The sequence below is a fragment of the Condylura cristata genome, unplaced genomic scaffold, assembly GCF_000260355.1.
Source record: "Condylura cristata isolate star-nosed mole 26May11 unplaced genomic scaffold, ConCri1.0 scaffold00008, whole genome shotgun sequence".
Classification (NCBI taxonomy): domain Eukaryota; kingdom Metazoa; phylum Chordata; class Mammalia; order Eulipotyphla; family Talpidae; genus Condylura; species Condylura cristata.
Window position 1 is genome coordinate 55,009,384 of NW_004567109.1, and position 13,211 is coordinate 55,022,594.

The 13,211-nt window shown below is 32.5% G+C and overlaps 1 protein-coding gene across 1 annotated transcript in view; it reads left to right on the plus strand.

Moving 5' to 3' along the window:
* The first annotated feature begins 2,154 nt into the window (after window positions 1-2,154).
* The window catches only part of PKN2 (protein kinase N2), a 61,748-nt gene continuing 50,691 nt past the window's right edge, over window positions 2,155-13,211 (plus strand). Inside the window, exon 1 of the mRNA XM_004679188.2 lies at window positions 2,155-2,445. Coding sequence (XP_004679245.1) covers window positions 2,214-2,445 — 232 coding nt within the window. The 5' untranslated portion in view covers window positions 2,155-2,213. The remainder of the gene's footprint in view (window positions 2,446-13,211) is intronic.

Consider the following 13,211-nt stretch of genomic DNA (forward strand, 5'->3'; position numbering starts at 1 on the left):
ATTATATTTTTCAAGCTGTCACATTTTATTGCTATAAAAAGTAATAATAGAAAATGTAACTTTCTCTTTTAATAGAATGTGTCTGTTTATCTTAAATTATTGATGATATAGTTCATATCTCCTCCTTTCCAAAAGATATTAGAGGCATGGCACAGCAAAAGATAGGAATAATGATATGACAGTTAAAAATTCATACCTGTGAAAAGAAAGAAGAAGCAAATGTGCTTTTCACATATGATTCACTTCTGATTCCAAGTAGTATAGTTGCTATGATTATCAATTTTATCTTTGGCCATACTGAAGTGTGAATTCTCTTTATCAGAAAAATGAAAGGAGAGACAAATTTCCTGAGTTTTAAAACAATATTAAATAATGTAATGGACAAATCACTTTTAAAAATAAGAAAAAAAAAGAGGATTATTCTGCTAGGAATGATCTCTACCCTCAAATTGCTCATATTTTTTTGAAGGATAATTGTATAAATATAATACTATCAGTGCACACAGAAGGATATTTTATCTAAATTCCAAGAGAGGACATAGGCACAAAACAAAGTAAAAGTTAACTGAGCAAAATGGGACTACAAAGTGATAGTTGAAGAAGAAGGAAAGCTATTACATCCTGAAGTATATGTAGGCATAGGAGCTGAGCCAGATTGTATTCTGCAGTAATTTTTTTTGTAATTTGATATGATTGGAATTTAACAAATTGAAAGAAAAGGGAGTTGAAGTAGGCAAGGACCTTCAAAGACCTTCAAAAGTTTCAAATACAGAAACTGTTTTCCTATACAGGTTGTTTTTTTAACAGCCTTTAAATCTTGGTACAACGGTTCTCAAGCTGTGAAGCAAGATTCTCTGGGGTTCATCAGTAAGTTCTACAGGATGCTACAATATACTTTAATAATAACTGGATATTAAATAATGTAATAAAAGTGTACTTTCATTTTGTGAAATTTAAATAGCTACTAAATTACTATAAGTATGTTCTATGTAATATGTTGATAATATATGTGAGTATTGTTCCAGTTATTCAAACCGTGCTACTTAATAAATGAAATGTTTCTGTATGCCTATTGGGGCATAGGAAAAAATTAACTGAAACACTAAGGTCACTATAAACCAAGAAATTTAGAAAACCTCTGCTTACTATATGTACACATAGTACTATAGTACTTATTAAAACAATTCATGTGATGTTTCTTTTTTTCTATAAGGATAGAAATAAAAATATGTGGAGTAATATTAATTTTAACTTTCCTCTAAGCATTGTTTGCCTCATTTTACTTTATCTGAAGCTAGACAGAGGGAATTTGGTTTTTTTTTTTTTTTAATAATTATGATATATTAGTGTTATAACTAGCCACCATGGAGGTCCTGTTTTTTTATTTTACGATGAATAGCTGGGTATTGTGTATTATCTTAGCTCTATCAGTAGGTGATAACTTGGGCATATTTTCTAGTGAGTTACGCAAATTATTGAGATAGTTAACTGGAAATTAACTTGTTAACTAGAACTTAAATGTTTTGAATACAACCTTTCCGAATGTAATCCATTTGATTCATTAAGTAAAAGTAGTCATAAAGATAGTACTATATTATCACTAACATTGCCAGTATTAAAGTGGTTTCTTACAGAAGATAAATAACTTATCTATAGTATTTAATAATACTTTCACTTAATAAGTGACTCCAGTGGGCTAAGAATTATATTTGGAACACATAGGATACTTTGAATTATTACTATTGTATAATATATGTAAAACCTTCTCACACATCTATAAAATACTAGTGCTGTTACTTAGGTTTTATAAATAATGAAACTATTGAAAGGTTAAGTAACTTGTCCAAAATTCTTAGTGTAGATATTGGGAACTCATTTGGGTGGATGGTATATCAAAAATCACTTGCCTGAATACAGCCCAAAGTATTTTTTGTGTGCAGGTGTTTATTTTGATACAGATTTATTTGTCAAGTTATGCTAATGAGTGAGCATTTTTAGAAGTTATGATTTATAATGGATGTAAGAAGTGGTAAGTAGTAGTCAATTGCTTATTAAGGAAAGAATGTACTTAAAATCACTTTATCTACAGCTTTATTTTCTATTCTGGGCATTCTACTGAGCAACTTTTTTTTTTCTCTCTTTAGGGAGATTCCCGAAGTGTTTCATTTTCTGAGAATGTGAGTGCTGTTCAAAAACTAGACTTTTCAGATACAATGGTGCAACAAAAATTGGATGATATCAGGGATCGAATCAAGAGAGAAATAAGGAAAGAGCTGAAAATCAAAGAAGGAGCTGAAAATCTTAGGAAAGTTACAACAGATAAAAAAAATTTGGCTTATGTGGACAACATTTTGAAAAAATCGAATAAAAAATTGGAAGAATTACATCACAAGCTACAGGAATTAAATGCACATATTGTTGTATCAGACCCAGAAGATGTTACAGGTATATATGTATTTTATTTCATATTCATACTGTATGTTGATAAGAAATATATCAGTTATTAAAATAAACTTTTTCACTTAATAGTTTTTAGCTTTTCTGAAGGTATAGGGACTGTATTTTTCCTTAATCTTGAGTCTTGGTGATAGTTTATTGAGAAGAACAGTGAGTTAATGGATATGAAAATTGAAATATTTACTTAGAAATGAATAATTCTGTGTCATGTAATTATTCAAATCTGTGACCTTTATTCTTAGTGTACTAAGCAACTGAATTAACAACTAAACTACAAGGTATATTGTCTTAAAAAGACAAAAATTTTAAAAACCAAACATTACTTTTCCCTTTCTTAAATATATATAGAAAATAAAAGGAAAGTATAATGCATAAGTCCAAACTAAGAATAATTTTTAAATAGTAAAATATCACAAATGTCTGCATTGGAAATTTTCAGTGGTATAGAAAACTACTCTTGTCCATCCTAAGCCCTCTCCGTAAAGTTAGCATTACTAACTTTTTGATGTATCCTTCTAGGAAAAACTTCAATATTTGTGCCAATATCTATCTGTCTACATAAACATTACCTCTAAAAGTTTTCATTTAAAACATTATATATAAAATTCATATGAAAGAATAGTTTAGTCTGTGCAAAGATGTTATTTTGTGCAAGATATTTAATCAGTAACTCAATTTCTGTACTCGTTACTCAGTTTCTTTGTCTGCAAAGAGTAATATACATATAAAGTAATACACATATAGAGTATGTAGCATCATAGAAATTGTAGAAAAACCTGTTCACTTATAATGCAAGAAAACAAATATAAGTAATATTAAATTTGATTAAGAAATTCATAAATTTAGGAACCTTAAATTACCAGCCTTAGCATGCATAGAAATCTTCTGATGTTTAGTGTGCTTCATAGAACTTACTTTTTAATATATCACTTTCAATATCTGGGACTTACAGGATTGCATTTTATGTAGACTTCAATCTGTAACAATAATTGAATTTTTAAAATGCAAGGAACCATTTTCTTATTTCAGAGCTGAAATAATCCCAAAGGTGTAAATTAATTGCCTAGAATCACAAATTAGCTAAAGAATTCTTCAGTATGTCACCTAGCATTCTGTTACCCACACATTAAATGATTTCATTATAAATGAGAATTTTTATTAAATATTACTTTATTCATTATATACAAATGTATAATTTATATATAATGTATAATAAATTTATAAGTATATAAATTTAAATTTATTTGATTAAATGTTATTTAATATTAAAAGTGCTTTTAAATGCATTACATGCACTTAGAAATTCTTGGAATTCTGCTGAGCTCTACATTTTTTTGTCCATTATATCTTTAGGAGATTCTAAAATAAGAAATGATGCTGGTGCTTTAAACTCTATTTAGAGAAAACATTTTCCTCCTTTCAGAGTACCTTGAAATTGGATTGTAGATAGTTTTGCCACACAAAGAGGAGCCCCTTAAAAATGTTTACTGGATCTTCCCTGGTACCACAATAGTTAGGATGTAGCACTGCAAGTTAGGTGCAACAGCTTCAGTGCAAGTTCGATCCCTGGTCCTGGAGATGAACCACATGGCACAGCAGACCTCTCCTGTCTCGCCCACTGCTCCCATCAGCAGTGTACTTTGTCAGTCTGCCTATATTCTTTCACTCTCTGTCTCTGGTGAATCCTCTCACCACTCCAGCATCTCTGGCCTGTACTCCAATTCTGTATGCATGTATAAATAAATCTTTTTTAAAAAAATAATGTTTACTGAAATATAAACTAAATATCATAAAGTACACATATTTTAACTGTTAATATGATAAGTTTTAACAATTGTATACCCCTCGTAACCATCACTACAAGAAGTAATCTTGAACATTTAAATCATATTAATGGTTCTCGTGTGTGTGTGTGTGTGTGTGTGTGTGTGTATGTATGTGTGTGTCTGTCTGTCTGTCTGTCTGTCTGTCTCAGGCAATTCCTAATCCCCATGCCTGGCCTTATTCAACCATTGGCCTGCCTTCTCACTTTCAGTTAGATTTGTGTTCTTCAGAATTCCATAGAAATGTATTACCTTTAAATCCTACTATTAAAATCCTTTTCTCCCTGAAAAGAAAAGTTGGATATCACTGTAAAATCTTCCCTGACTTGTTCTGATTCTTCTCTTTTCTGCTTTGTCCATTAGGTCTTTCTTTCTATACAGGTTTATGTCACTAAACTGTATGTTCCTTCATGGCAAGGACATATTTGATTCATCTTTTTTCAAGACTTACCCCAGAACCTGGAATATTTTGTATCTACACAACAAACAGCACAGCAAACAAAATATCTTATATTGGTTCTTATAGTTAACACTAAAGTATAATCTGTCATGATATTTTAACATTTGATAAATTTAAGAAATAAAGCTTTAAATAAAAGTTTAGGATGAAGAAATTCAGAAACTTTCTTTACTAATCACTTTTAGTGTTAATTTTCTCTGATAACTGCAAGGCAAATATTATATGAAGTATGTTTCTACTGTGACTTCCTAATATTTCATTTTGTTTGGGATAAACTTGGCAAGTTGTTTAAAATTTGAATTTGTAAAAAAGTAAGCTCTCTGTAGGCAGTATACTTACAAAACTCAGTAAGTTTTTTGTTTTTATTTACCCTCATTAATGACTTAAAAACATTAAAAGCAAAAATAATATAGAAATGGGCCCTCCTTGGTGGCACAGCAAGCTAAAGCACAGCACTGAGAAGCTAAAAGCCACTTCAGCATGAGTACAATCCCCTGCCCCAGAGGTGACCCATATAGCACAGCATACCTCTTCTGATCCCCCCCGCTGCTCCCCTCAGCAGTGTATTTTGCCTGTTCTTCTCCCTGCTCTGTCTCTGGGGAATCCTCTTACTACCCCACCTCTGGCCTGTACCCTAGTTCTGTATGCATAAATAAATCATCTTTTTAAAATTGTATCTTTAATTAAAAAAAAGTAAGAGTATTAAAGATAGACCAACATTCATTTTATGTCAAGTTGCCATGAGACTTTATATATTTAACATTGCAGAAAGGTAAGCAAAATTGTATCTCTTAGATTAGATCTAACAAGAAGATTCAAGGATTTGATACATTGCTTTCACTTCTTTAAATATGTGGATAAAGAGAAGTGTTTGGCCAATTCCTGTGGTCTTGGGGGTATATAAAGGATAAATAACTTGGGAAAATGGAACAGAATTGAGATTTGTACTGTATAAATGATTTTATGTAAGTAGTTAGGAAACCAGCTTTTAGGTAACCTCTGCAATAATTAGTTCTATTTTAAGCTTTATTTTTTATTTGTAAAATAGAGTTTAAGCAGATGAACATCAAGACCTCTAACTATAAAATTCTCTGTATTGTTGCTTTTAATAATGTCAATATCAGATTACCTAGTGATATTTGCAAAATATTTCTTCATTTATTCTAAAGACAATGAATTTTTTTATGTTCTTTCTCTTAGGAATGTATCTCTCCCAAGATAAACTAAGCTCCCCTTTTACCTTCTGTATACTTCATTAAGAATTGTTATTACTAATATGGAAATTACAGAGGTGGTCTTAGATGAGGTGGATTGATCTTACAAAACAATTACTGAATTTTTGTAATGCTTGAGTTAAACCCAAGATTCCAAAAGGATGTATTTGAACTTTTGTGAATAAGGATATTTCTCATTATAGATATAATTAATAATTTATATTACATAATCTTCTGTTTTAAGTTTATTACTTGTACCTTGTGCCATTTCCACCATCTCAGAAATACAAATTTATGCTGATTTTTGCCTCTTGATGTAGTGAATATTTTCTTCAGTATCTAAAATACCCAAAAGAGAAATAATTGATTTAGTATACCATTTAACTATTATGGGATTTTTTTTTTCACTTAACCTTGGAAATCTTCTGAACTCCTATGGTATACCTATATTTAGTTTTCTTAATGACTAAAGTGGAGCATTATGAAGTCTATCTTAAAATATAATTTTCTTTTTTGTTAGCCTATCCACCTAAATGAAACAGAAATTACAGTAGAATTTTATATGTGGTGAAATGTAAGTGTAAAACTTTAACCTGGTTTGTTACATAGTTTTTGTATGTTGCTTATTTCTGATTGAATTTCTCATTTTGAGATAAGTACATTTTGTTTTAGTTGTGAGCTTTTTAAGCAAAGGATTGCCATTAAACTGATCATTAATTAGCAAGCCATTTTTAGCACCCCAAATTTTTTCCTCATCCTTTAAATCATGAAATTAATGATTCATATATTCCTAAACTGATGATATACTTTAAAAACTTACCACAGGAAGGTTGATCTATTTTGCTATTCGATTCTGTGAATTTACTGTATATATTATTTTGTTTATCCACCATTGCGATCAAAAATAGTAACAGTCTTAGGCTCTCCCTGGTGGCGCAGTGGGTTAGGACACAGCACTGCAAGCTGGCCACTGCAGCTTCAGTGCGAGTTCGATCCCTCGCCCCAGAGGTGACCCACATGGCATGGTAGACCTCTCCTGACCGGCCCGCTGCTCCCCTTAGAGGTGTGCTTCATCGATATGCCTGTTCTGCTCCCCACTCTGTCTCTGGTGAAGCATCTCACTGCCCCTGCACCTCTGGCTTGCACCCCAGTTCTGTATGAATAAATAAATCTTAAAAAAAAAAAAAACAGTAACAGCCTTACTCCTTTATGTTGTTATATCCTCTCCCCCCTCCATAACGATGGCCATCAGTCTGGTCTCTGTTTCTATAGTTTGTTTTCCTAAATATCATATCAGTAGAATCATGAAGTATGTAGTCTTTTGAGACTGACTTCTTTCATTCAACATATTGCTTTGAGATTCATCCAATTTGTCGTATTTATCTGTAGGTCATTCTTTTTTGTATTGAGTTTAGTTACTATTGCATAAATGTACCCAGTTTATCTGTTTACCAAAAACATTAGGGGTTCTTTTTTCCCCAGTTTTTGGCAGTTATGCGTAAAACTGTAAGTACTGATGAACAAGTTTTTGTGGAACCATAAGTTTTCAGCTCACCTTGGTAAACTGTTGTATCTTAGAATATGTTGAATGTTATAATAAATTGTCAAATGTTTTCTAGTCGCCATATCATTTTTCATTCTCCCAGCAACATAATAGTGTTCAGGTTTAACCTTTCCAGCACTTACTGTTATTAATATGTTTTTAACAAGGCTAACCGGTATACAGGGTTTGGTTATGTGCATTATGTTATCAGAGAGAGGAAAGAAGAAAAATAAAGCAGCCCCATCTTGAGAATTTATGAAAGAATTGTGCATTCCTTAGGTATAGAGTTAGTACTAAATGAAGAAATCTTCTCTACCAAGAGATAGGCAATTTCAAACACTAAAATGTACTATAACATATACAAGCAGTTCTGAAATGTTTAATATCTAGGTTGCTTATTTCACCTAAAACAAATATTCATTCAAATTCACAAACGTATCCATAATGTTTTATAAACTATTAAGGAAACTAAATCAGTAGTTGTTTTAGTTAATAAAATTCTTCAGCAGAATTATTTATACTTGTGATATCTGATATCCTGAGTACACTAGAATCATGAAATAGTTATCTATTAATAAATGAGCATTACTGTTTGAGTTCCAGATGGCTCTATAAGGTAAGCATATCTGTTTAAATAGGAAAGTTGGATATGAGATGACATATGAATAGTTATAACTGTAACACATGGCAAGATTCTGGAGCAGTTTAGCTTTAAAATATTGTCATGCAAGAACCAAGCAAGAACCAAAATATTGACCAGTTATTAAGATAATTATAGAGGGAGGTATATGAAGGAAATAGAAAATTAGCCTTTCAGCATACTGGTTTTTTTTTTTTAACTTCAGTTTGGTTAGTTTTATTTTGATTAGTTTTCTAAAATGTAGTAAAAAGGTTTGTGCTGTAAACAAGATAGCCTGACTAAACAAGTACCACTTTATGAATATTAAGTATAAGCAGTTAATAGAGTATAAAAAGTGACATAATATGAAATCTCATCCCAGCTATATACCATTATAGTTCTGTAGTTGTGTCCTGCTTGCAACCCTGCTAGATTTTTTTTTCTCATTTGATGAACAAGGAAGATATATAGTAAGTAGTGAGGAGCGTGTTTGTTTGTTTGTTTTTTGCTTTTTATTTATACATATAGAGCTGGGGTACAGGCCAGAGATGCAGAGGGTGAGAGGCTTCACCAGAAACAGAGAGGGGAGCAGAGCAGGCAGATCTACGAAGTACACTGCTGAGGGGAGCAGCCGGCCTGGCCGGTCAGGAGAGGTCTGCTGCCCCTTGTGGAGCTCCTCTGGGGCAGGCCGAGATCGAACTCATGCGGAAGTGGCTTAAGCTTCTTAGTGCTGTGCTTTAACCCGCTGCGCCACCAGGGAGGGCCGTGAGGCGCGTGTTTTAACAACTTAAGGACTAGTACTAAGCATCTAAGTTCTTTCAATTCTGAACATACAACCTGTTTGGATATATATAAAGGACTTTTAAGTATATTTTCCTTGGGCTGAGAAGTAAAGATTCAAGATCAGTTACATTATTAACTCAAGGAATCAGTTTAAGGCTGTCACATAAATAGTCAGGAGCCTTCTAAGGACCGGGTTTGTTCCTGTGTTTGAGAATTCTTATTCATCTTGAAAGCCAACTACTTACAGTGGTTTTAGAGAAAACACTAGAAAGTACCACAAAGCAGCTTATCTGTTGCTCTGTACTTTGTTGGATAAATACTAATAAATAAATTTTACTTAAAAATTTTTAGTAATAAATATATTATTCTGACCTTGGAAACTTTCACCTCTGGGTAGATTTTAACCAAATTTTCTGGTGACTTCCAAAGCTGTATCTAAAGTCAAGATAGGCTTCATATGATCATTTATAGTCACTCTTTTAGGTGTACTTCTTGAATGTCATGTTCACTTTGCTTCCCATTTTGTGTAAAATTGAATTCTTCTTTTCTGCAATACTACCTCCAAATCTTTCCCTTTATTTTCTATCCTGTTAATATCATAATCCAGTGACTAAACTTGTTCTTTACTATATACTCCTTCCTTTCTTTTTACTTTTCATCCTGCAGTGTAAGTAAGTCACCAAGCCCTATAGATTGTACCTCTGGCATAAGTCTCAAATCTCTTCTGCATCCTTACTGTTAAAACATGTATGTACAAAATATTTTTAATGCAAAATAAACACTGCTGCTAATATTTTAAATGTATTCAGATTTGATCATATTTTTTTATTCAATAGCTCTCCATTTGCTAACAAAAATTTGTACAAATTTATAGAACAGAGATACCTTTTATGTAATCTGATCTCTCCAACTTCTGCTGCTGAATCACTGAATCACAAACCTAATTTTCCCTCTGTTTATTTCCCCTACCAATTTTGTTCACTGTTTTTAACATCTGTGTGTGTTTATCACTATTTTTTGCTCATCATTAAATAAAAAAACATTTACTGTCATTTTTTCCACACCACTATTCCTTATATTCCTTGTTCTTTTCTCCTCCACCTCCCTCTAAACTTTAGAGCTCTCACTATTTTTCTTAAACATTTTTTCATTATCAAGATTATTTGCTATGTAAATGTCCAGTATTTTTCTCTTTATGACTTGCTTTACTACACATAACTCTCTCAAAGCTTCATTTCATTCTTCTTTTCAGCTATAAAGTCCCCCATGATATAGATGTACCACATCTTTTTGGTCCAGTCATCCACTGATGGACATTTATATTCCTTCCTAGCTATTGTAAATAATGTTGTTGTGAATATTGTGCAGCATGATGGGTTTTTGTGTTGGTGGTTTCATGTTCTTTAGGTAGATGCCTAGAAGTAGATGCCTAGATTGTTGGGTTGTAAGGTATTGCCGTTTTTAGCTTTTTATGGCAAATCAGATTGCTTTCCATAGTGGTTGCACAAGTTTACATTCCCACCAACAGTGAAATAAGGGGTTTTTTTTTGCTCCACATTCTCTCCAGCACTTCTTGTTTGAATCCATTTTAACATGTGCCATTCTCTCATGTGTAACGTGGTATCTGTGATTTTAACCTGAACCTCTTATTAAAAGCAAAGAAACATTTTTCATGTGTCTTTTGACCTTCTGAATTTATCTTTAGTGAAATGTCTGTTCATATCTGCTGCTCATTTATTAATTGGTTTGTCTGTGAATTTACTGCTACTTGTATGAGTTTTTAAAATGTACTTGGGGGTATTAATCCCTCATCATTTATGTATTGTGCAGATATTTTTTCCCATTCAATAGCTATCTTTTTAATTATCTTATATTTTCTTTCGCTTTACATAAGCTTTTAAATTTGAGGTAGTCCCAATTGTGGATCTTAAATTCCGTTGCTATAAGGGTTATGTTCCAAAAAAAAAATGCTATCACAGAATGTATTGCTAGTGTTTTCTTCTATATAGATAATTGTTGCAGGTTTTCTACGTAAGTCTTTAAGACATTTGGCATTTACTTTTGGTATGGGGTTAGTGGGTGATCCAACTTCATTCTTTTATATATGGCTTTTCAGTTTTCCTAGTATCACTTGTTAGACACTGTCCTTTCCCCTTTTTGTGGTCATACTGCTTTATCACAATTTCAGTGCCACCCATGTGAATTTATTTTGGGGCATTCAGTTCTACGCCATTGATTCATTTATCGATTTTCATGCCATCTACATTGCTTTTAGTACTGTTGCTTTTTTATAGTAAAATTTGAGCTAAGGAATGTGATTCCTCCACTCCTCTCCCTTTTTTCTTAGGGTTGCTTTTGTAGTTCAAGCCCTTTTGTGTTTCCATGTAATTTTCAATATCTTTTATTCAATTACTTTGAAAAATATTGATGGTATTTTGACTGAGGGTTGTGTTAAATATATATCACTTTAAGCAAGATAATCATTTTGATTATATTGATTCTCCCTATCCATGAAATTGGATTAGCCTTCATCTACTTAATATGTGTAAGTCCTTTCTTAATATCTTACAGTTTTTGTTTCTAGGTCTTTTACCATCTTAGGTTAATTTTGAGGCATTAATTCTCTTCAGAGCAGTTATAAATGGAGTTATCTCCTTGATTTATTTTCCTTTTGTCATTTATATATAAAAAGATTGGATTTTTATATGTTGATTTTGTAACATGTCACTTTATTCATTTGTTGTTTCTACTAGCTTTTTGATGAGGTCACTAGGATTTTCTATATATGATATCAGATTGTCTAAACAGTGATTGTTTTTCTTCTTTTCTGACTTGGGTTTCCTTTATTACCCTACTCCCTTTTTTTTTTCTCTAACAGTTCTGGCCAAAATCTCTAATATTAGCATATAGTAGTTCATAGTATCTCTTTTTTTGGTTCACCATTTCTTCATGCTTCTCACACTTTACTTCTAGAGTCACTTTCTTCGTTCTGAAGGTAAATAATTTTAAAGATATTTACCATAGGTATGCAATTCTAGAGTGACATTTTTCTCTCAGCACTTGAAAACTATCATTTCACAGTTTTCTGGATCCCACTGTTCAGGAGGCAGCTGTCAGTGTAATGTTTACAACCATGTAGATAATGCTTTTTCTTCTTAGCTGCTTTTACGATATTCTTTGTCTACAGAGTGCTACACTTTTGAGAACAATAGCAGATAGTATATATTTCCTTTCATTTGCTCTGTTTGGGGTTTGTTGGATTTTTTGAATCTGAAATTTGTGTATTTCATCAATTATGGTAATTTTTAGCTGCTCTCCTTATGAATATTACACCTCTTGTATTTCCTCACTCGTTTTCAAACTCCAATCAATGAAGATAATTTTATCTCCATTTCTCTAATACCTTATTTAACTATGTGTAGTGTAAGTTTATTCTTGGTCACATATATATTGACATGCATATATTGTATGTCAAATTTCTGTTGTATATTTTTTAATACTGGAAATTCTGTTTTACTAATCTTGAGAATATTTGATAGCCTTGTTACACTTGTTCTTTTGATACCTCTTGCTATACACATTTCTATATATAATGACAATAACTAGTACCTTTGCTACACACTCCTATAGTTTTATTTTCTACCTGAGTTTTGTGACATAAAATTGCATATTTTCACAAGAACTTTATCAGTGGGGATCATGTAGGTCTGAATTTAAAGTGCCCTCTTTCAAAGAGGATTTATATTTGCTTCTGTAAGATGACTGGGAGCATAAGCAACCTGAGACTAATTAAAATTTAAGCTTAAGTTTTGGGGGAGCACAGAGATAATATGATTTATGACCCCAGTTCTGTAGAGAGCAGTAAGATTTTTTTAAAGAACACATCCTCTGTAGCCCTAAGTCAACCTCAAGCCAACTGTAAATCAAGAAATAATTCAGCCTTGATGGATGCCACCTTGACGTTCATGTCTTTACTTTATTCCTGATCTGATTGCCCACTTTGAAGGAGCACCCAGGCTTTTTTTTTTTTTTAGATTATTTGTGCATACAGAACTGGGGTACAGGCCAGGGGTGCAGGGGTAGTGAGAGGATTCACCAGAGACAGAGTGGGGAGCAGAACAGGCAGATCAATGAAGTACATTGCTGAGGGGAGCAGTGGGTGGGTCAGGAGAGGTCTGCCTGCCATGTGGATCACCTGCTGGGCAGGAATCAAACTCATGGGGAAGTGTCTTTCAATTCTTAGTGCTGCACTTTAACCCACTGTGCCACCAGGGAGGTGCCCCCAGGCCTTTTCTTAATAATTGCAAATCCC